Source organism: Drosophila teissieri, chromosome 3R (genome assembly GCF_016746235.2).
Source record: "Drosophila teissieri strain GT53w chromosome 3R, Prin_Dtei_1.1, whole genome shotgun sequence".
Lineage (NCBI taxonomy): Eukaryota > Metazoa > Arthropoda > Insecta > Diptera > Drosophilidae > Drosophila > Drosophila teissieri.
Window position 1 is genome coordinate 11,126,390 of NC_053032.1, and position 23,684 is coordinate 11,150,073.

The 23,684-nt window shown below is 45.2% G+C and overlaps 3 protein-coding genes across 5 annotated transcripts; 1 reads left to right on the forward strand and 2 right to left on the reverse strand.

Moving 5' to 3' along the window:
• Positions 1-55: 55 nt before the first annotated feature.
• LOC122619866 (hexosaminidase D) lies at positions 56-16,025 on the reverse strand. Of its 3 annotated transcripts, none has more exons than XM_043797064.1 (4): positions 15,897-16,025; positions 1,904-2,647; positions 461-1,844; positions 56-367 (listed from the first exon to the last, which is right to left on the reverse strand). In XM_043797064.1, the coding sequence occupies exons 2-3, from the start codon at positions 2,645-2,647 to the stop codon at positions 471-473; spliced, it is 2,118 nt and encodes a 705-aa protein (XP_043652999.1). In that variant the 5' UTR covers positions 15,897-16,025; the 3' UTR covers positions 56-367; positions 461-470. The 3 variants fall into 3 exon arrangements, with proteins under 3 accessions (XP_043652999.1, XP_043653000.1, XP_043653001.1); XM_043797065.1 differs by having other exon boundaries at positions 56-398; XM_043797066.1 differs by lacking the exon at positions 15,897-16,025 and adding an exon at positions 15,453-15,657.
• LOC122619868 lies at positions 6,239-6,750 on the reverse strand. The gene has a single exon (XM_043797067.1). The coding sequence runs from the start codon at positions 6,632-6,634 to the stop codon at positions 6,329-6,331; it is 306 nt and encodes a 101-aa protein (XP_043653002.1). The 5' UTR covers positions 6,635-6,750; the 3' UTR covers positions 6,239-6,328.
• Positions 16,026-16,299: 274 nt separating the features above from the next.
• LOC122620171 (single-stranded DNA-binding protein 2) lies at positions 16,300-22,395 on the forward strand. Its single transcript, XM_043797504.1, has 2 exons — positions 16,300-17,163; positions 18,693-22,395. Exon 2 carries the CDS (start codon positions 19,272-19,274, stop codon positions 20,607-20,609), a length of 1,338 nt encoding a protein of 445 aa, XP_043653439.1. The 5' UTR covers positions 16,300-17,163; positions 18,693-19,271; the 3' UTR covers positions 20,610-22,395.
• The last annotated feature ends 1,289 nt before the right edge of the window (positions 22,396-23,684 follow it).

The following is a 23,684-nucleotide window of genomic DNA, read 5'->3' on the forward strand; positions in this document are numbered from 1 at the left end:
TTTTTTTGGAAGACGACAATAAAAGGTTTTGATTTATTTTTTATTACAGTATGAATATGTTCTATATTTGTATAATTGAGCTGCTGCTTACAAAGTAGTCTAGAAAAAATGAACATTTGATGTTATTAGTATTACAAGTGGCTAATGCTACCATTATGTATTTTGGGCCGAGAAGCCGCTGCTGCTGTTAACATTCGTATTATCCTGGCTTATAAGCCAAGATGCTGGGCTTGGGCGTTTCGAACGCCATCACTATGCGAGTAGAGTAAGATCCAGAGCAGGAACTGCCAGCCAGTTCGCGATTAGTCCATTAAAGCAGAAAAACTCATAATTGGGCCGAGGCCAATTGGAACTTGGCTCGTTTTGGCTGAAAGTTGAATGGTAAAAAGCATGATATGCTTGAAAGAAGTTATTGAAACTAAGCATTTATTTTTAAGGTAGCTGCCAGAAGGACACTCACCTGGCGCCTCTCATTGTTGCTGCTGCTGGTGCGTCACCAGTCCCATGTCCTCCTGCACTTTCAAGGGCAGAGGCAGAGGTCTCTGTGGCCAAGTGCGACGCTGGAGCAGCATTTCCGCCCTGGCCAACTGGCGCTGCAGTGCCTCGATGGTGGGATAAATGTGCTGCTCCACGAACTCCGTCACCGTGTACTCGTCGTACACCTCCCACAGCAGCTGCTGCGCCTCCCGCGCCATAGCCCGCAGCTCCTCGATCAGCATGGGCGCCCTGCCAGTCAGTTCGCGCACCCGTAGCGGCGAGCTGAAGTTGTGCCGCACATTGTAGTCGGAAAGCCAGGCGCTCTGGTCCCGGGTCTGCTGCAAATAGAGACCCATTTCGGCCAGCTTGTCGTACAGGCGCAGGGCATATTTGAAAACCAGGTGACCCGGGTAGTTGCAGACAGCAAAGAGCTGGCTGTGATGGGCATTCGGATGCAGTTCCAGCCACGGTCGACCCGATCGCCGACTGTCCGGCTGGAAGACGCACTGCAGCACGCGCAGCAGCTCGTTGTCCCGCGGATTGGTGCTGAAATATCCCTTTGAGACGGTAGACAGCGACGTCATCAGACTGGGAATGCCCACCGGTAGGAGTTCACAGAGTACTGCAAAATGATCGTACCGCTGCCATCCGGTCAGAGCCAGACCTCTCAATCCCTTTGAGAAGCGTCCGCCTTCCTTGGCGATCACTGCCAGCCACCGGATGTTGTTCTCAAGATGATGCTGCAGCGGCGGCACCAACAAGCTCTCGCCGAAGGCTCCCTTGAATGCGGACGCCGTCCAGGCGCTGGGAAAGACCTTGGCATAGGTATCCCACAACTGTGGCTGGATGTAGCGGTATATGTCACTGGCATACACCCACACCATCGGCTCCACGTAGCTGCCCACCTGCGAGTGCTGCAGCTCGCTGAGGGACATCGATCGCAACTGGTCGTCCCAGATTACCACTCCAAGCTGCGGCCACTGGCGGCGGATGAAGTGCGCCATGCTGACCACGTGCGAGAGAAAGAGCTCACTGCGCAGCCTCTGGCGGCAGGTGGTGCACTCGCCCATGCGCTGCACCTCGTCACAGCCGATGTGGATGTGGGTGAACCGGATAGGAGCCACGGGAACTGCGGAGGCAGGTGTCGCCTGACCCAAGCACTGCGAGTGCAGTTCAATCACTTGGGTGAGCATCTGCTCCAGCAGCGCCGTGCTCTGCGGCTGGCTGGGGCAAATTGACTGGGGACTCTCAGCCAGCTCTCGCAGCTGCTCGAAGCCGGACAGTTTCAGGACGTATTCCATGTGCCCAAAGGTTTGGACGAGGGGCATTACACTCAGCCCGTGGAGGGCCGCGCACTCCAGAAAGTCCTGCGGAAGAACATGGCAGGTAGATATATGAATCTCTGCCTAAAGAGTTCGAGACTCACCCGCAGTTCGTCCTCCTTGTAGGCATTGTGCGCCGCCAGAGGCTGGAGAACGCCGCTGTAGGGGAACATGTCCTCGTACTCTATGAGCAGACCAGTGGCTCCCAGGGCCCGCAGCACGGGAAGCAGTTGCTTGAGGAAGCTGAGCTTGGGCGGAGCACCCTTCAGATCCAGATGCACCAGACGCTCGGCCGGAGCTCTCGGACCATCGGGCCCGATGCCAGCCACCACCGGCACACCCATCCGCTGGAGCTCGTGCTCGTACTGAGTCTGTCGCTCCGCCGAACTGAGCATTCGCTCGTCCTCCGCATTGGCGTTCAGTTCCTCCATGCCGGCGTTTCTCTGGCGCTGCTGCTGCTCCAGAATCTTGAAGCGTTCCTGCTCGAACAGAAAGCTCTCGGACATGGGCAGCGGGGCCTTCTTGGCCTGCGTGGGCCGCAGGAATCGCACGTTTCCCAGCCGCTGAACTGGCGGCGGCGACTTCTCGACGGCGTTATCCTTGAGTCGCTCGGCTCTCAGCACCCGGTTGGCCTGCTCGATCAGCTTCTGGATGATGTGAACCTGCTGGTAACCCGTGGACTGCTGCTGCTGGCGCTCAGAACTGGAGAGGGTGGCAGAAGGCTGTGCTGCGGCTGTCGTATCGATTAGTATGGCCCATGTCCAGAGGCCGAGAAGCACCAGGCCAGACACGACGAGCAGGAAGGAAAGTTTCCGGCGCCAAATAAATATCCACAGATTTGAGTGCATCTGCAGTGGCGAAAAATATGGGTGAGTAAAGACGCAATATTGCGATGCAATACAGGAAGCTAGGGGTTACATTTTATATGTGTTTTATATGTATCGGATGCGCCAATTTATATTTGTAAATATTTTTTGATTGGATGGTACGCTTATATGAATAAGTATTTTCAAGATAGAATGTGAATAGAATGGTTTCATAGAACAGTATTTTCATCAGTGTAACTGTGGCAAGACAGCCACTGCAATGCTGCAGAGCAAAAACTTGCATCACTTTTCATAAATATTTGAAGATCCAACAAGTAGCCCCCGGAGTTATGCTATATAAATCCGCCCACAACCGGCGCCCCCAGCCGCACGTTACTCATACGCCACCGAAACGGGCTGAGCAGCTCATTGAGGTTGAGTTAAGGGCTGTTTCCATTGTTGTTCTTGGGTTTCTTGTGGGTCTTGGCTCCTGCCTTTGTGTTTGCCCAACTCCGGCGGCTGTGCACCATGGCAACGAATCCAAGAGACCTAGCAGTGGAGAAAAACTACAATACTTTGTACTTGTGATTGGCTCAAGTCGGACAAACTTTAAAATAAAGAACAAAAGCATCGTATTTTATCGTATCTATTTTCTAGTTCGTAAGCACAATTCCATTAAGTTTTTAACAATAATAATGCGATATATGAAAAGTTAAAACTATAGTGTGTTTGCTTTAACCAAGGTGCCCTTAAAACAATGAAATGGCATTATGTTATTAGGCAGTTTGCACTTAGGCATCAATCGTTCAACTTTACCCAACATTATCTAGTTGGTAAATTATTCACTGATGAATTCCATTTTTTAAAAAATAATTACTTGTTACGATCTTTAGAGCCAATTAAATTGGCAATTAAATATATAAGCGTAATATTTACGCGTATTGTATTACAAAGTGGACTTAGTCTAAACGCTCAACTATAATGCTGAAATTCGGTGGTCTAACCACAGCGAAGGGAAAAGTGGACTATCTGTCTGTTTTAATGGCTTCTCTGATAGTTTGGTCGCATTCGCCTAAATAGGCACAACTGGCAGCTTATTTAAATGAGCCTCCAGCAGAGCCATAAAGGCGCTAGTTCAGGCATCTCGCACAGGTGGGGATGGATATCGCACAAATAGTTGGATAAAAGTGCTCCACGGATACGGGGCTGGTAAGATGGCGGTATCCTATGATGGCAGCCAACGAAACTGGCACGGTTCGACAGGCGATAAATGCAAGTGCTCAAGTGGAAATGTGCAGCTGTCTCGCTGGCGGAAATTGAATTGAGTTTTCACTGGGTTACCACCAGTGGGCTGAAAGGGGAGCCGTTTAGCCCACTTCTTACTCGGCTCGCAGTTCGTGGTTGGTGGCTGGTGGTTGATGGTTCGTGGATGCCAGCAAAGACAAACGCGGAATAGTTTCAACTCTTTGTGGACACTTGTTAGTCGGTTGAGTGAAGTGGTTTGGATGAATCAGGGGCGTGACCACCGAAAAGGTGATCTAATGAGAAGTTTGCCATCATTTCTAATAGGCCAGACAAATGTTGACATTGCGTGGAAGCGCTTTAATGAAGTTTAGATGTAGCGCTTTAAATGAAATAGACTTGCTTAAATGAAAATGTGTCAAGATTCGGTAGATGTAAAGAAGTAATATTTCATTTGCTGTTGCCTTGAGGAAAATATACTTTGTATAGTCAATAAAATAGTAAATATTAGACAAAATCATGAGCAATAGAGAGGGCAATTACAGAGATTCGTTTTAAATTCATATTTACCTTAAAACTTGATATTTCATTGTGTTTATCTCGAAGGTAATGTACTCGTGCTCAATCAACACCAAGTCATTTTGAACTTTATTGTACATTTTTAGAACTCCATCCATATTTCTCACGCCCAAATGCAACGCAGCAACGCTCACAACCGACATGGAATTAGTGTTTTAAGCACCTAATCCTCATCAATTTTGCATTCGGTAAAAGCCAATCGAATTCCGATTGCTGACCCATTTGGCCTAATCCACATTTGCAATACTTCGTCCTCGATTTCTCCTGACTTTCCATCGCCAGTTGTTGCCAAATTTGTACACACGAAAACATTTCCCTGGGGCATACAAAACGATGGGAGGTGTCGAATGGGGAAGGCCTAGGAATCGTGTGGGTTTCTCCTTGGCAGCTCTGCACTTTCCCAACCACAACTACTTTGAATGGATGCTCTCGTTTTTCAGACGCTTTGTTGGCCGATGTTCTTGCCAAGGATGCAAAAATAGAGAAACCAGCTATGCAAACAGTGGCGCCCCAGAAAGGGGCGTGTGTGTGTGAGTATGTGTTGTGATATGAGGCAGAAAAATACGCATTTTCCTCAGTTTCCGCATCTTATTTCATGTCAATTGCTACACTCTGCATAAATACCCAAATGCACCCTTAAAAACTAATTTTATTTAATTTTAATAAGATGTATATTTTATATACAAACAGACGCCTTTTATCAAAATCTGAAATTGATTTTCTGGATGTACGTATTGTGGAGAACTTTCTCGCAGTGCAGACAATTCACTTTCCCTGTTCGTTACCGACAGATCCTGCCAAGAAACGGTTCCGACAGGACAATGGATCGGTGCTAATTGCCTTCGGTTCGTCAGACAGAACTGAAAATAGTTCGGGGCGACTGTTTCCCAAATTAAATGTAATTGCACCGCAAAATCGACAGGCCAATTTGCAGACAGGCAATTCACGGCGTCCCTGGCCATTTCCTGGCTGGCTGTGACCTCTACCTCCACCTCCACCTCCTCATCCACCTCCACATCCACCGCGTCATCCTACCCCACCTCCACCCACTCAATGGAGAGCTAGAATGGGTGCTAGAAATAGCAGCCATGTCCTGTGAAGTGTTCGCCCACCGCACAATTCGGCAGCTTGCCAAAAAAATAGAGCAAACACGTCTAAAAAATGAAACATGAAAAGCATTTAAAGCGAACTGACGGACCTAAAAAGGCACTCAATTCGCTGTTTATGGGCCAGCACTCGTATTCATATTCATATTCATAGTTTTCGAAGAGTATATTGAATTATACAAGTGGGCAACAACAATTTTGTTCTTTAGTTTTCCATAGAAACTCCAATTGAAATATGTCGTTCGTGCTATCGGCAGTGTTAAATTGAAAACTTTGCTGTTTCCTTATAATATTTGTAGCTAGTAATACGGCTAGTGATAATGCATTCCCTTTTATGTAAGTAGTAAAATTACACCAATTTAAGCTTTAATCCTGCAAATCCACTACAGCATTGCACTTAAGTTAAGGCGGTGCTGCTTCTGCTCCGACTTCCCGCATCGCTTATATTGCATTCCCCGCATTGCATTTTGAGCAGAAAATTTGCCTGCACTGCACACAAGTGGTGGGGAAGGGGGATCGGGAGGGAGGGAGAGCCAGGCCAAAGCTGCCTTAACGTGGCTTTAAGGATACAGTTGCCGGCCAGGCCATAGCTCACTTCTCTGGCCCCTGTAAAGAAATTTACACGGAGGGAAAACACTTTGAGCAGGCATAAATCCTTTTGTTTAAATAAGTAACAGCATTTTAAGTGCATCTTTTCATTCCTTAAGTAACAGACAAGAGTTCGAGAAGGTATATGGTTAACAATTAATTCATGGTCAAGTCTACCTTATGTGACTTAAAAACAATACATATGTATTTAAAAATTTATGTAATTACTTCTTAAGAAATTACTATTTATTTCCCTGCGCTTTTCCCGCTCGACATGCAAGTTGAAGAGCAGCTGGTTCTGTAGGTAGTAGGGATTTTCCTTGGGTCCGAGTTCCGGGAAGTACCCTGATTTTAGAGATCCCTTGGTCTCGTCGTCCTTCAAACGCGGAATGGTGTAACTGCTCCTACTGTCTTTATTCAGATGCTTGTCCCTGGAACGCTTCGGCGAAGGACCGAAATCGATGGATGAATCGTCATCAGTTCTGCGTTTCAATCGATTCAAAAGTTGAGCCATTTCGCCACTTATTGGGCGTCCAGTTGACTTGGTTTGCAGAGGGATTTGGAAACGAAACTTTTATTTTGAACGTCTTTGCTACTTTTCAAATAATTGGCCCATTTACTACGATTGTCAGTTTAACGAGAAGCTTCCTTTGTTTGTTGAAGTTCCCAGCACATATAGGTACCTAAAAAGTGATTCGCACCATTTCTCTCAGTGCAAAGCGTGCTGAAAGGAGGCTGGCGCTGAGTTAAGCACTTGGGCCTGCAAAATATTGTGCTAGTTTTCGCATTACCTTATCGGTCTGAGGGCCATAATCGGCAATTAGGCCATTTAACGCCTTATTAACGTCCATTAGCAGTCGGCCACTAATGGACGATGATTCGTGGTCCAGTCAGCCAAGCGGGAGAGCACCCATCTCTCCCCCATGTGACTGCCTCCTCGGCCAGACTTAAGATGCCTCGATGGACACTCCAACAAGTTTCGCCAGCTGCAGAGGGCTGCACTCTCCACTGGGAGGGAATAAATCGAAGTGGATTGGTGATGGCCAGGATGAACAGAATGAACAGGATGCATGCCGGTGCAGGCTCTTGAATTAGGAATGCTCGATAGGATTTCGGGGGATTTTCCAGTCGAAATGTATTGGGGAAATAAAGAGAAATAGCTAGGCCCGGGGTCCCAATCGAATATTGTGCAATCAGCAACAAAGTCTATTTGGAAACCAGCAGAAATGCAATGCCATAAAACACTTTAATGCCGCCATAAGCCCTGCTATTTTGTTGCCAACAGAATGGCACGAAAATTGGCAATCAAATGTATGCAAATATATCATCTCCCCACGCCACCTCCTCAGTGGAATTCATAATTGGCAAGGCAAACAAACTGTGAATGAAAATGGGAGCAAACAAAAATGGGAAGCGAAACTTGTCGCTGTAATGAAAATATCCTGATGAACTGTGCATTTCCCCAGTTTTTCCTCACTCATTTTCCCAGCGCCCATCAACCCAACTAACAAACTTGCCGTCCTGAAACGAAACTTTCGCAGAGCTTCGAAAATTGTCTGCATTCCAGGCCAGGTCCAGGTCCAGTCTTAATAAAAACGTTGTTACCTACTTCATAAGTAGATTATAACTGCGAAAGTTTACAGTGAAAAAGCCAGCTCCGTGGCGGAAAATCGAGGAGGGAATATTGGAGGTGGAATTAGAACGGAGCGTTCGTGCAACACTCAGTTTGTCCGCTCAAAAGCGCTAAGCAGCAAAAAGCAGAAAGCAAAAGCAGAAGCAAAAAGCAGTTGCAAAAAGCAAAACTGTCACAGCAACAGCTGCTGCGCGAGTAAAAACTGAATCCATAAAAAAGTGTCGGATTTGACTGGCTCGACTGGGCGACACCATGAAAGTCCTGAAAAGTCCTACACATAAACTTGACACATGTGAGACTACAAATTAACTTCCTTGGCACATGCTCATATGCGATACAATTTTAAAACTTAATAATTTTATATAGTTACACATACTTATGAAATTTTTGTTATTGCCAAGCTTTGCTGCAGCCCAACACACCCGACGTCCAATCGGTGTAAAGAAATCACAGCAAGGACACGTAGCTAGTGTCCCGCCTCAAAAAGGGACCCTCAACGACGCCGTGTTTATAATTTGAAATGATTTTGTACTGCATTTTACTGCCAACGAAACGGGTGACAGAGCAAAGATAGCGCACATGAAAAGGGGAAACTGAATGGGGAAACGTGATTGGGCATTTCGCTAGCCAGCTAGCTAGCTGGCTATCCATTTTTCTAGATAGTCCTGCGAGATATAGAAAACATGACCACACAACAAGATAAAGAATAGATACAGTTGTGGTCAGATATTGTTTATCGGGTTGGTTGCGCCCGAGGCTTCTCCACGGACAATGTCCTTGCAACACAGAAATCAATCAGAACTTACACAGCACATCCTGCATCCTGCATTCCGCATCCTACATCCTACATCCTGCATCCTGCGAAGCCTCTGGCAGCCAGTCAGGCACATATGCTCATCGATTTCAATTGCATTACGGGCTTTACTGTGATTTATGAGTTTCTCTCGGTGACAAATAAATTGGAATGCAAGCGGAGAAAAGCCAATGCAAAATGAACTTGTTTCTTAATTAATTTTTCACTTTCGGCCAACAATGTGGGCACGAAAAGTTAGATTTCTGACTGTAATAAAGTTATTTTCAAAATATGGAAGCCAAGATGTTTGAATACTTTGCACAAACAGGGTATTGAATAACCAAAATGACATTAATTAAAGGATTACCGAAACTGTGTCACACACTGTGTTTAATGGCCGTTTTATTTATGCATATTTTATGTGCACTTGCAGGAGTCAAAGCTGAATGTATTTAAACTTAAATTTTAAATGCTTTAATGACTAAACTACAGTCGACCAGAAATGGCTTAAATTTAATGACACTGTTTTCGCCATTTTTGGATTTACCGCATGAAATCGTTGCTAATTCCTGACTTTTCCATGGTATATATGGTACTATGCGAGCACAACGCTGCGTATGCGTGATATTTATTTAGCGATAAGAATGCAGTGGCCTGGCCATGCAAACATTTTGCATCATTAATTCCAAATGTCAGCGGAATGCAAATGCAAATGCAAGTCTATTTGTTTGCACTCGTTGAGTGGATGTGTTGTTGCGTTCATTTTGCAGTTTCCAGTTTGCTATGCTGCATTTGCACTCGTAGAAGGCTGAAAGCCAACTCCAGAGTCGCCTTTTAATTCCCGTAAAAGCCATTAAATTCTCCTATTCAGCAGGCAGTAAAATGCAGACCAGCCTGAGCCCCGCCCCCTTCTGGTAGCCGCCCCTCAAGTGCATCGCCTGCTGTGTGCTGACTTGTCGACTGATGACAGCAAATGACGAGCGACGACAACAAAATGTTTACTAATGCAGGCCCAAAGCACCAACAGCGAAGTGTTGGCCCACATTTCGGCATTTCCAGTGGGCGGAGAGCTGGAGAGTTGGAGGTTGGAGGTTGGAGTCTGGATGAGCATATGGAAAGGCCCTCCTAACAAGGCAGATGCTGTGACATCGCTGAAGGAATGCACTCCGCTGGGACGCCCAGGAGGCTCCTCCAGCCACTCGAACGAGTGGCACCGAGCCCTGATTGATGTTTATGAATTATTAAGCAACTGCATACGAAGAGCAGCTCAGCTCAGCTCAGCTCAGATCCATCTGCTTTCAATTCCCGGCGACGACGAGTTGATGGATGCGAAATGGAATGGTTGGGAACTGCAATTTGAGCACAGATTGCCGCAGCGCCAGATTAGAAAGCTTAAGCCCTGGGAAGAACATAAGTGTAACTGATTCAATTTCATGACGTGCTCAAGCTGAGAGGCCTTGGATCCACTTAAAATATGAAATCCTTATACTTGTTACTAGGGTATACTAATTCTTCGAAGAGTGTGTACCGGTCGAAGAAAGTGGAAGAGGGAAGTACCGATAACGGTATGTGATAGTCGCATTGTTCTCCAATAAAGTAAACTCATCCTGAAAATGATTGTGATTTACAGGATTATAGTCTAAGTAAACTGCCATAGCTTCAATGAAATACTAGTAAACTAATGGAAAAGCCTTCGAAGATTCCACAAAACAATTAAGATCTTAAATATTAATATTGAAAACTTTTACAATATTTAAGACAACTTCAACTTGCCATGAAACAACGTTTGCTAATGTAAAAGAAAAATACATGTATATTTAATTTGCGCCAAACGACTTCAATCGGATTATAAATGTAAGCACAGTCCCTTAAGGACATAGCCATCAGCCACATTAAATAAAAAGGTTGCCAGTAGTGTCCCACTTCGAGTAGGATGCAAATCAATTGAAAAGTCCACAAAGTTCGCATAGAGACCGAGTTTTAAGTTTGCCATGTCGCTAGTGCCTCAAAGCAACACGCCCCTTTTTCCACGCCCACACAATGCAAACCTTGCTGCATATTCCGCATGCATGGTATTTTGGCCTGACTTCTAGCCAAAGGGCAACCAGGACATGTCAAACACTTCGTTCCAACTTTTGGCCGTTTGCTTAGATGGCTTTGGGCATTAGCTAAGATCAACAGAGTGAGCCAAACTGGTTGGACAGTTTTGAGGCGATTGAATTTGGCAAGAGTGGCCTGGATTTAATGAGACAAGTCCTGGATGTACGAGTGTGTCCACAGCCGCATCCTGTAATCTATCTTGCAGTGCAGCAGTGCAGCAGAGCACACAAGCAGAGCACTAAGCCAATTAATCAAAGTCAGCCCCTGGTGCAGTGTCGGGCAACACGGCGTATGCGCAACTGTCACCCGCACACTTCTACTGCCACTCAAGCCGCTTCCCCTCGCCTCCACATAAAATGTCTTAAAAATTAATTAAGCCAAGATGGGCGGGGTAGCACGGCAATGGCAAGGAGAGGAGAGCAAACGAAAGGAGATTAGCTGACGGAAGTGGGCCAAAGCCAAAGCAAAAGCCCAAGCCAAAGCCAAAGTCAAATGTAACTCCGGCTAAGCCAGAAACCCATTTAAGTTTGGACAAACAATGCGGATGGCACTGGGTTTCCATATTTTGCAACAGCATTTTCCTGCCTTTAGCCACATTTGCATAATTCCCAGTGTCTGCATGCAGCAATTAAAATATTTTCACTAATTTCATTCGGCAAAGCGAGCATTACCATGGAAATTATAACAATTCAAATGTTTTAAGTGCAACAGCAAATACCCAACCCTTTTCGCACCCAACTTTGCATAAACACACCACCCTTTGCGATTTGCATGCCGTATATTCAAATGGGAATGCAAAGTGTGAGCATCAAAAACGGCAACAAATAAACGTTGGATTTATTTCGACACTACGAAGCTTCAACACGCTGCACTTTGATTTTAATTTGCATCAAAACAAACATGGGAAGTGCTTTGGGCGATTTAGTTTTAAATGGTGTACATGGAAATGGAGTCCTAATGGTCAATTATTGGTGCAGTTTCTGTATTGTGCAGTGCCAAATTAGATTTTGCCCTTAAAGCAATATCTGAAGTATCTTCCGTTTAATATATGTATTTAATATCTCTTGGAAAATGAACTTTAACTTATAGAGCTAGAAAACCTTCATGTTTATATATCTCATGGTAGAAAGAAATAAGAACAATACGCAATCATACTTTCGCCCCCTGACTATTTTCCAGATGATTTCTATTCCTATGGTGAGCACCGCTTTGGATTGAGCTCGTTGGCTACCAAACCAAATAACGAAGTTCTAATGCCCACGACAAAGTTGCAGCTATGTGAATTGGAGCAGGGCCGCTCCGTTGGGGGGCACGAAATGAGCCTAGGAAACTTTTGTCTGCGGTCGGCACGACTCCTGCCAACTGGTGCCAGTTCCGCTGGTGGCCATGCTCATGCCCTGCTCCGCATCCCAATCCCTGAACCAATTTTACACCCATTCCACTTTGCATGCGAGAGAAGAATGCGGCGCACTTTGCATGCCTTCCAAATGAGATTCCGCTGCGAGCTTAATGCTATTGTTGCATGTTGCACGTCGAGGACCCTTATCCACCGTATCCTCCGTATCCTGCGCATCCTGTGCATCCTGCAGCACGTCTCGGTTGTTTACACTCGCAATGTTTTCGTTTTGCTTGTCACCGTCACCGTCTGCCCAAATACCCGCAGTTGCCGCTGCCGTTCCTCCTCCACCGCCGACGCCCTGCTGATCCACTCTGCATTTAACTCCTCCCGCAGGACATGTCCTGACTTCAATACGCACTCATGCAAATATAATCGGGGCACACGCACGGCGCTCTCCATGTGGCTCCTTTCCCTTTGCCCTGCTATCCATATCCCCTGCTATCCGCAGGACATGTCCCCATGCGATGTCATCGGCAGAGCTCTAAATAACTTTTAAATGAAGCACAGGATGCATGCATGACCGCCAAACAACTGGCCACAGTGAGCCAACAAATAGTGGGCCCACTGGGAATGCTAAATTCAAGTATTTACCGGGACTTGGATGCTCGCCAGGATGCGCAAATATATGAGTTCTTCAGGCCTTTGCCTGATATCTTAGGGATTATTATATCGGTTTTCTATTTGCGTACTGAGTGTTTAAGGGGCTATATTTCCGGAATTAATAGCTATTTTATTGGATTGAAATATTTATATTAATGCTGAATATACCTACAAATTGATAAAAGAATGCTGAGCTGAGCTGAGCTGTTCGAGATAATCGGGTTGTTGCAGCTTCATTACCGGAATGCGATATATTTCGGAAAGCCCTTCCGTTCGTGTAATCCTCTTGGACTGCCACATTTACCCATTCCCTTGTCCGCAGGTTGCGTTTCACGCATGGATGCTCTAAGCTTCTCTGCACCGCCTCTCCCGAATTTCTTTTAGATTCCACTCTGGCTTTTTGGGACTCGGACTCGGACTCGGCGCACCTGGACATCCTGGACAACCTGGACAGCAGGTCTCTTGGGATGGGCTTCATTGTTTTAAACTATGCACAGTCTGCAGGGATGTGTATGCGTGCTGGAACTTTTTCGTTTTCCCTCGCCCTGCTCATGCGTTTATGAAAATTGTATAGATATACCGGGACTGCCCCTTTTTCCATTTTCCATTTACCATCTACCATTTTCACCCGCACCTTTGGACTCGCTCGCGGTGGCCGAAGTGTGAATGTGTGAATAAATAAGTTGTGTGTGAGTGCGCGAAAGTTCCCCAGTTTGCGGTGGCTTATGAAATATTTAAAAGTAATTTTGGCGCGTTAATCAAAATTACTTAATTAACTGTGTCTGCGGCGCTTTAATTAGGCCATATGGAGAATATGCAGATGTTAATCCAGGGATGTCCCCGGTGATAAACAGAGATAGCGGAGGTATTTGTACACAAGCACTTAAGAATGCGGGTAAAATAAAATAGATGGCATCAGCTTCCTTTACAAAAGATGTATAAAGAAGCCCTTTAAAGGTAATCGAATTGCACAGTAGTGTGGACTTATAAATGCTGCGTATACTCTCGATTAAAAGCTTGCAGAGCAAGGTATTCTGGCTCTTCGGGAATATTAAAGTAATCCCCATGTCGGTCACCACCACACAGGGTATTAATACGTTACTGCTGCTTTCGAGGAGCTCGTAGAGGGCGGAGATTGTAATGCAGCCGTTGGCCCGTTGCCGCTTTTCAAGGCAATTGAATTACAAGTGCAGCAACCTGAAAATACTGCCAGCACTTCGGCTGCAAGACGACAAAGGCGGAAGGAGCCGCCAGGAGGCAGGAGGATGAGGCAAGGCGGAATCGGAAACGGATACGCCTGCCACCGGAGTGCGGGGCTTCATAAATCCTGACTGGCAACGACCACAGCGCCCGACAATCCGCATCCCCCATCCTCCCACTTGGCCCGATCCACTGAAATATGCTTGCGTCAGTGCGATGCCAAAATCCGGCTGCAGCTGCTCCACCAAGCGATACAAGGCGGCACGAGTGAAGGACCAACGGAAAGAAGGTACTTATCCCATACACAAATTATTCACTCTCATGCGCTTAATCCGCAAAAAATACTATAGTTGGACTCCTCAAAATGGATTTTCCTGGCAGTTCCACTTAATTGAATAATAATAAAGAGGATTGGGGAACAAGTGTAACCTTGGTTGTATTTCAGAAATGAATTAAAGCTGGGAACTGTTAGCACCCAGGAAAAGGTTTAAAAAGTTATATATTTCTGATTCTTATCTCTTTTATAGGCTATATAAAACATACTAAAAACGGGCAAATTTCAAGGTGCTGCCTAAAGAAGTCCTACTGTAGGTGACAGTCAAAAAGGACTCTCATCATCATCAGTTTTCCTTTCCATTCTCCTGTTCCTTCCCTGTTACCTTCCTCTGCTGCAATTGTTCCAGGATACGTGTGCGTGTCTGTGTGCGTTAATCAATGTGCAGAAAGCATTAAATTGTCAAGCAATTAGTTGGGGGAGAATAAAAATACCAAGTTAATGCCATTAATTAAAGCTTGATTCAATTACGCAGAGTTATGAATCAGTTGGATTATCGCACAGCACATTAAACGTAAATTAATACAGATTTGTGGTGCCAGCTGGGGAGCAACTTTTCCACTAATGGCGACAGCTGCAGATGCTGCATGCTTGAGTCCTCGGGAGCAATGCAACTCAGTGTTTCCGGTTCGAAATGTTTCTAATTGAATGGCCCGACGAATGGGTGTTTGTGCGTGTGTGTGTGTGTGTGTGGGCCAGAATTCGCCAACAGTGCACAAAACTAATGTTTGTATGCGAAAGTCAACAGGAGTTTGGGAGCCCAGCCACAAAACACACCGACATCAGCAAAAAATCTGATTTCGATCCAATTTAGAGTGACCGGGAGAGAAATGCGACCCTTGGGAAATGTCGCCCTCGATTTTGACAGAATTAGAAATGCAAAAGGATTACCGGGCAAACGATTTGCCCAATAAAATCTGTCAAATAAAAGTGACAAAGTGAGGGGAATCGGTATCTCCAAAAAGCGACATTATTCATTTCGTAAACGATTGTCCTCTGGGGGGCTTGCTCCTAGGAAATAAAAAGAAAAGGGGGCAATCTAAATGTTCCATTTGAATGCCCAAACACTTGCCTCAACACTTTTGAGTGCTCATTGAAAACTGGCAGACTAAAGACCATATGCAAAGTAGGCGAAGCTCTTATACTATGGAACCTTAATGGTTTAAAGTGCGTTGAGGGACACCATTAAAATTCGGGTATCACGTGCTCGTTGGGTAAGTTAAAAAATAAATAACTACTTTCCATTTGTTTTTCAGCCATTTTCGAACTTAACTGTTAAAGCCGTTTATCCTCTATCCTCTCGAGTGGCAGTCAATCAACAGTGCATTTGCTCCAACGGCATGGCGTCGAAATCGCGCGAATTGCAGCACTTTGAAGAGGACGAAACCGCGGCGCACGTAGCGCAATCGCGAGCAGTTGCAGTTGCACTAAACCTCCGCACTGTTTATGCCTCGGAAATACTGCTTCGCTTGGGGGTTTTCATTTGGCGGCAAGCGGAGGTTCTTGCGCACTAGATGCGTTTCAAACAAACACTGTTATTTTCCGAGCTCCAAACATAAACAAACGGGTGGCTGGTCACACTGCCAGTGTTAACTTAACAGCACTGCAGTTGCGGGCCAAAAACAATGTAAATGCATATACATGGAAATTACGCCGGCTTTTGTAAGACCCCGTCCTAAAGTTTAGCTGAAGACTGCAATCTAAGCTATCAACTTACCCATTGGCAACTGAGTTATTCGTAGACTCTTAATCATTTAGGCGTTCTATTGTAATATTGAAGAAATTTACTTTATCAGCGAACTTCTATGCACTTCCTTGGCGAATTGCCTACGAAACTATGGAAACGCTGCCAGACAACCTTGGGCGAGCCTGGCAACGCCAAACGAGCTTTTTTAAGCAGGCTGGCAGCCTTAAACTAATTGATCGATTTTCTAAAAACTTAATAGAATTTAGTTTTAAAAACATTCTCCTACTTCTTTGATATAAATATTACTAATTAGCTTTTAACACACCGAAATAATTAATAATCATTAATTTAAAGCACTGCAAATGGCGTGCTTTTAGTAAATTTTAGTGAATTTTTTAGCTGCCAATGGTATATTTAAATGCTCGGCAAACGGTCACACTCGAACGAGACGAAGACGACGACGACGCAACTTGTAGCAGTAAAAATATTTATACGATATTGCCGTGTTTAAACGATTTAACCAAACTAAAAATTATTTAAACTCAAAGTGAAAATGTGAACGTTGTGTTTGCTTTCGAAATGACATCAATTTAAAATGCATTTCAACGCAATAGCACTCTGTGAAAATTTCGTACAGGCAAAAAAGAGCCGATTTTTAGTGGAAGAAGAAGCAGCAGCCGAACAGGCAGTAAAAGCAATCGTCGAATACACGGACAAAGCGTACGGCGAATGAAAGGCATGTGAAGAGAAAACTTGCAAAAATTAAAGCAGCAGCAGCAACAACACAGCGGCGGCAGGCAAAAAAGTGTGTTTAGAAAAGAAATTAAAAACACACGAACATATACATACACACAATCATGCAAAACGAATAAACACACACACATATAAATACAAGAGAATTGGTGCAAAAGCTAATAATAAAAAACGAAGTAAAATTGCGCGCGGTTTAATAATAAATAATTATATGTATGTGCGCAATACATGTGAAGAGCCGGGGAGCCGCTAATACAAATACGAATACGAAAAATCAATGATTGTAATAAAATTCCGTATTCTCGCTATCGCTCCTCCCTCTCGCCCTGCCGCTCTCTCACTCGCTCCCGCTCTCTCTGCCTCTCTCTACTCTCTTTCGCGAGCGCAGCAGCAGCAGCCTCTCGAATGGTGTGTTTGTGTTTCTTGTTGATTTTGTGATAAAATTGCAATCAGCAGCACACGACACTCGCCAAAATAATAGTATTAAAAGTATTAGGGCGTTCACAATACGACACATAGCCAAAGCCAACAGTAAACAACAAAGGTGCGTATGCAACAGCAGCAACAATATCAACAAACGGCCATCTGTGAAGCTGCGCGTTCGAGTGTGCGTGCGTGTAATGTGTGCGAGAGTGTGTGGCAAAAAGTAGAACGTGCGAGAGAAAACCCGCGTACCCAATTTGATGACGTCTTCAACTAGACAACAACAATGCAGCAATATCGGCACTAATGTAGATTTTACTCATATTTTTTGTTATTGTTGTACATGCCGACAGCGACGCCAGCAGAGCTCGCGGGCAGAGCCCGAAAGAGAGGGAGAGATGGACCGGTATTTTTTGTAGTCACTGCAAGTTTAGGTACTCAGCCCTTGGGCTTCGATGATCACAGGTTTGGGCACTGGAATAGTTTCGCCACCTGGTTTCATAATAGATTCCGATAACACCTTCTGTTTTAAATGATAACAGCTGACAGCCCATAGTTTTCGCTCTCTGTGTACATTCGCTAGTTGAGTTGAGTTCGCCGTCGACCGCATTCAAATCAGTCGTACAGTTTTCCCAGCCATTGGATAGCCGATAGTGCCTAGTAACTGATGCACCTGTCCGCAGAGCCAATTGACCTTATCGCCACGCGCCCTGTCTCTCCGGGTTGTCACTCAACCAACCACCCACCCAACCCCACTTGCACCCGCTCGCTCCCGCACAGTGCCTCCAATATTTTGGGGGCCCCTTTCCGTAGTCTCCGGAGACGAGTTCTGATTTGAATGTCTGTTTGACTGACAGGCGGACTACGCTGCCCGCTGGCCTTTAGGCTTTTAGGTAGCAACCTACCTGTGTACAATGTGTACTAAGCCGAGAGGCCAAGAGCATCACTGTCTACCCCTCACTCACCTGTGCGGAACGAGGAAGGAGGGAATCCACCAAAGTGGATTGCAAAAGTATTCCACCAAATAGACAGAGTTGTTACCTTCCATACATATATGTATACAAGGTACTTAAACCTTAGCCTAAATTTTCATAAGAAACCAGTAAAAACTTGTAGAACGATTGAACTTTAAAATAAGGTACTAAATTTAAAGGGTTTTAAAATTGTATCCCCTAGCTTAGCAACTTAATAATTGTTGTATAAAGGTTGTATTTTTAATTTAAATAAAAGAAACTAGGTCTTATAAGTTAAAAGCTAATAAAGACGTTCTGAATTTCCCTTTTAACTTGAGTAGTTGTGGTGCACTTCGGCTCCAATTGGTCGTATGTTTTAAATAAAATAAAATAAAATAATAACGCCAAGTTTATCAATTTTCAGTTTGGTTTAGGTTAAACTTTTTGACGAAATATTCAAGGTGGTACAAAAGTTTTGACGGTTAGTGTGGCACTTGTGCCGTTTTGTCGACAATGCGCGCGCTCCCTCTCTCGCACTCACGCAAGTACGGTCGCACACACTGACACAAATACACGAACAGACCGCACTTCACACAGGCTCACGAAAATTTGCAACACACATACACACGAACTCTCGCTCGCTCTCACTCATGCTCTCTTTTTCTCTCTCCCTCTGCTCTTCTTTTTCTGTTTTTAGTGGTTGTGCAAGAAGAAGCAGCAACAATCAGGCAAAAAAATACCTGAAAAAAATAAACGGTAAAACGAAGAAGTGGCGACATACACACGCACACACGTACGGCGAGAGCGCGCTAAAAAGTTTATTAACTAAAATCTGAAAAGTAAAGGCACACCACGGTGCGTTTCGTTCCCCATTCGCAGAAATATATATTTTATTAAAAATGGTGGAAGTAATAGAGCGGCGGAGAACGGCTGCGTGAGCCAAAGCGCGGCCAATTAAAAAACAACAACAGCACAGCAGTAGCAGCAGCCGCTAAAGGAAAGAAGAAGACGTCGACGACGAAGAAGCTGAAGCTGAAACAACCGAAGAGGAGGAGACAGCAAGAGCCTCGAAAAGTACATAAAAAAAGTATAAAAATTTAAATACGCTCGAAGTCGGTAGACAAAAAGCGAACTAGCGACGAAAGAGAGGCGAGAAAACCCAAACTCCGAAATCAGACAACCACCTTACCCAGCGCAACAATAGCAACAACATCATCAGCAGCGCAACAACAACAAAGCGCAACTACAGCCAACAACCAACATCACACAAACAAAAATGTACGGCAAATCAAAGACATCGGCGGTTCCATCGGACGCCCAGGCCCGCGAAAAGTTGGCCCTGTACGTGTACGAGTATCTGCTGCACGTTGGAGCCCAGAAAGCGGCACAGACATTCCTCTCGGAGATCCGATGGGAGAAGAACATAACGCTGGGCGAACCGCCGGGATTCCTGCACACCTGGTGGTGCGTCTTCTGGGACCTGTACTGTGCGGCGCCAGAGCGCCGGGATCAGTGCGATCACAGCTCGGAGGCCAAGGCCTTCCACGACTACGGCTTTGTTAGCTCCGGCTACGGAGTGAACGGAATTGGACCCGGAGGACCCCACAATGCTGGCGGACCAGCGCCCAGTCCCCTGGGACAAATGCCGCCCGGCGGCGATGGCGGTCCAATGGGTCCCGGCGGACCAATGGGCCCGAATTTTTTCCCGAACTCGACGATGCGACCATCGCCACCGACGCACGCCTCCAGTCCGCAGCCGCCGCCGTCGCAAATGATGCCAGGCCAGCCACCGTTCATGGGCGGACCCCGATACCCGGGTGGACCGCGGCCCGGCGTGCGTATGCAAGGCATGGGCAATGAATTCAATGGACCTCCCGGCCAGCCCATGATGCCCAACAGCATGGATCCGACACGGCCGGGCGGAGGGATGGGACCGATGAATCCGCGCATGAATCCGCCCCGTGGTCCTGGCGGCATGGGACCGATGGGCTACGGCGGACCAGGTGGGATGCGCGGCCCAGCACCGGGACCCGGAGGAATGCCGCCCATGGGCATGGGCGGAGCGGGCGGAAGACCGCCGCAATGGCAGCCGAACGCTTCGGCGCCACTGAATGCGTACTCGTCATCATCGCCAGGAAACTATGGACCCGGTTCGAATGGACCGCCGGGACCGGGAACGCCCATAATGCCGTCGCCGCAGGATAACACACAAGGCGGACCAGTGGGCGGACCCGGCGACAGCATGTACGCCCTGATGAAACCCGAGTTCCCGATGGGCGGAGGGCCGGATGGCGGCGGTGGAGGAGGAGGTCCCGGCGGAATGGGGCCGATGGGCGGCGGGCCAAATTCAATGGGCCCCGTACTTAATGGCGGCGGTGGACCCGACGGGTCCGGTTTGGATGGCATGAAAAACTCGCCGGCAAACGGAGGACCTGGGACGCCGCGCGAAGACTCTGGCAGCGGTATGGGTGATTACAATCTGGGCGGATTCGGCGGACCCGGCGAGAACGATCAAACGGAATCGGCGGCCATTCTCAAAATCAAGGAGAGCATGCACGAGGAGGCCAAGCGGTTCGAAAAAGACACAGATCATCCGGACTACTTCATGCCATAACAACATCACCAGCAACAGCAGCAGCAGCATCAGCAGCATCTCAACACGGTGGCAGCCGCTGTGGCAGCTGTGGTGGCGGCTGCGGCGTCCAACGGATCGGCGGCGGGCAGCTCCTCGGCCGCTTCCATTGCGGCTGCTGCTCTTGGGGCCGCCGCCTCCAATCTGCTCAGCAATGGCAACAACAATTTCTGAAGGCGAAGACCACACGCAACACCACAACACACGGCAAATAAGAACGCGGTAGTAGAAATCCTTGATACATAAGCATAAAGTAATTAACATTTAACGCATGTATGAGAAATAGAAAAAGCGAAACAAAAAAAGATAAAGCAAAGCCCTTAAATATAATAGACTAAAGCAGCAAATGTAAAATTGTGAAAGGATCAAACGGGCGCAGAAGCTTTCTGTTGCCACTGCCACTGCCCTTAGTCCTGGATTTCTCGCTGTTGATTTTAGATTAGTTCGTTTCGTTGTTGTATTCTATGCTTAACTTTAGTTTTCGATCGAAAATTTAACTCGTAAAATGGCACTGAAACTCAGGAGGAGGCCGCAGGGCAGTGGCGGTCAGAATAGAAGTGTTTTCCGGCAAAACTTGAGATAATACTGAAAAGTAAAGAAAACAAAACCAAGCAACAAAAACAGTAATCGTAATGAACAAACAAATGCGGCCGAGCTTCTGTAAGTCGGACTAAAACCATGTTCGCCTTATAGACGTTCGACTGTATGCTTAAAGTAATGTTAAACATGTATGCAACAAGTTTAGTGAGCCTTGTGTTTAGTTTAGTTGTTGCAAGCACTCACCTTACTGCAACTCCCAAGATCCATTCGCCTGTCCCCTAATTATACCCATTCACTTGCTTATATAGAAAACAGATACAGACTACATATTCGCAGATCGCAGATCAATTGTTTTTAAGCAAGGCAGCAAATCGAAAGCATGCATATGAATGGAATAATTATAATGATATGCATAATACCTAGTTGAGTATATAGTTAGCATTATTGGACTTGTATATGGATAGTCTGTAACCACACTCATTCACATGCACTCATCTTGAACTGCGCTCCATTTTGCAGAATGGGCAATGTCTAGATCGTTTCGCTTGGCCCAAATTTTATTCGTTTTCAATTCTCATTGTACAAATTGTAAACTCGGCACTTTGTGATCGTTTCCTTACGCTTCTATTCAGTCTGCCGTCTGTGTTTGTTTGGTTGCTCGTTCAAAACGTATTTGTTGTATTGTTTTGTGTCTTTTTGTCTCTCCCATTTGTCGTATGCGTTTGTATGTATTTATGTATTTTAACCAAACAACTAATATGTAAATCGTTATTTAAGTTCCTTCCAACGGCGAGCAATACCACTTGTATGAGATGAGATATAACACGATATGTACGATTTTCCTCACTTTGGAGAGCGGCAACAGTTTGCACTCGTTTCGATTTCCTCACGGCATTGTGTGTGCATTAGGGCAGCGAATGAAAATTATATGAAAAGCTAGCTATATGTAAACATTATATATAGACAGAACAGAAACAGATACAGATGTAGCCTATTGTATGCACTAATTTATTGCAAAATAGCTACGCGCATAACTATAAGATTTAGCTGTTTAATATGCATATAAAGTATATATTATATATTTCGTAAAGGCAGCAGAAGCAGCGACAATTGTAGAAACATACCCTAATGAAAAGTTTACTTCAAAATATCACACTTAACTTGAATGCTGTACAAACAAAAGTCGTAAAGTGCATAATATATAAATAAATCTAATATACACACTGTATATGTCTGTGCTAGCATCCTTTCAGCGATACAGCAGCACATTTAGCATTCATAGAGAACCCAACCAACCAACCAACCCGTACCCGTACAGTAGCATTAGAATCGAAGCTAATCTATAAGCCCAGCAACATAAACAAATCAAAAGGAATCCGCATAAAGAAATTAATTTCTTTAGAGCAAACACGCCCACATTGACACACACACACACCACAAACCACACACAACACACAAATCAATTGATAAATTAATTCAACAAGAAAAATGTAAAAGTCTATTTTAAATATTGTATATGTTTAATTTGTCGGAATTTATAAGACGATTGAGAGCGCGGAGTGGAGAAATTTATAGTATGTGCTGCATGAATTATATCTAAATTATAGTATGGAATGCCGCATCGATGATGCGAGAAGCGAAAAACTTAAATAGTGGCTAAGTTAAATTTATTTACTAACGCTTTGGGTTTGAGCGTTTCAATTGCTGGATCTATATAAACCACAAACAAAATATATAAGTGTAATGGAGCGGAATAAGTAAACAAAAGGTATAAGTCGCCCCAACCACAAATAACAAAAACAAAAAAATGGCAAAAAGTAACACTGAAAAATCGAAAAAAAATGAAGGGAATACAAAAACCGATTGAATATGGAATATGTTTAAATAAGTATTTTAGTGTTAATTATACAATTTACAAGTACACAACACAAACAAAACAACAACAATATAATATAAAAATGAAATAAAGTTTTAAAACAATATTTGTAAAAAGTAAAGTAATAGAAGTGTTTTATATTTTTTGCGGTTTTGGAATGGACGCTCTAATCCTAGTGATCAAAATAGCTATTCCAAAGATACAAACATTTCAACACAGAGAATATTCAATATGAACTCAGGAAGATATTCAAAGTAATAGAAGCAATGCTGGTGATCCTAATGATCAGAACTATTTCTAATCCGTTGATGAAGTCACAACATTCATTTCGTATTCCATAATAGTCTGCTATTTGCAATCACAACACCACCAGTTGGACCCAATCTGCTGATGGCATACATCATCAAAGAGATTTCTCTTCCCGCTGGCATTAATTGAACAATTTTGCAGAAAACGCGTGTGGCCGGCTGGCTATCTGCCTATCTGGCTCTGGCTGAGACAATTGGTCCGACACACGCACATGGCTAATGAATGAACACCACCGGCCATTCGGTCAGGGAACGGGGTATTGGTATGTGGTATTGGTTGTCAGGGCAACCGGCCGTTCGATTGCGGCCCATACAAATGGATGGGGCTAATAC

Bases quoted from the DNA above. Each gene is read 5' to 3' on its own strand.
- LOC122620171 (XM_043797504.1), top strand. From the start codon at position 19,272: ATGTACGGCAAATCAAAGACATCGGCGGTTCCATCGGACGCCCAGGCC.
- LOC122619868 (XM_043797067.1), bottom strand. From the start codon at position 6,634: ATGGCTCAACTTTTGAATCGATTGAAACGCAGAACTGATGACGATTCA.
- LOC122619866 (XM_043797064.1), bottom strand. From the start codon at position 2,647: ATGCACTCAAATCTGTGGATATTTATTTGGCGCCGGAAACTTTCCTTC. The intron at 1,845-1,903 runs GTGAGTCTCGAA...GTTCTTCCGCAG, and splicing joins ACAAGGAGGACGAACTGCGG to GACTTTCTGGAGTGCGCGGC.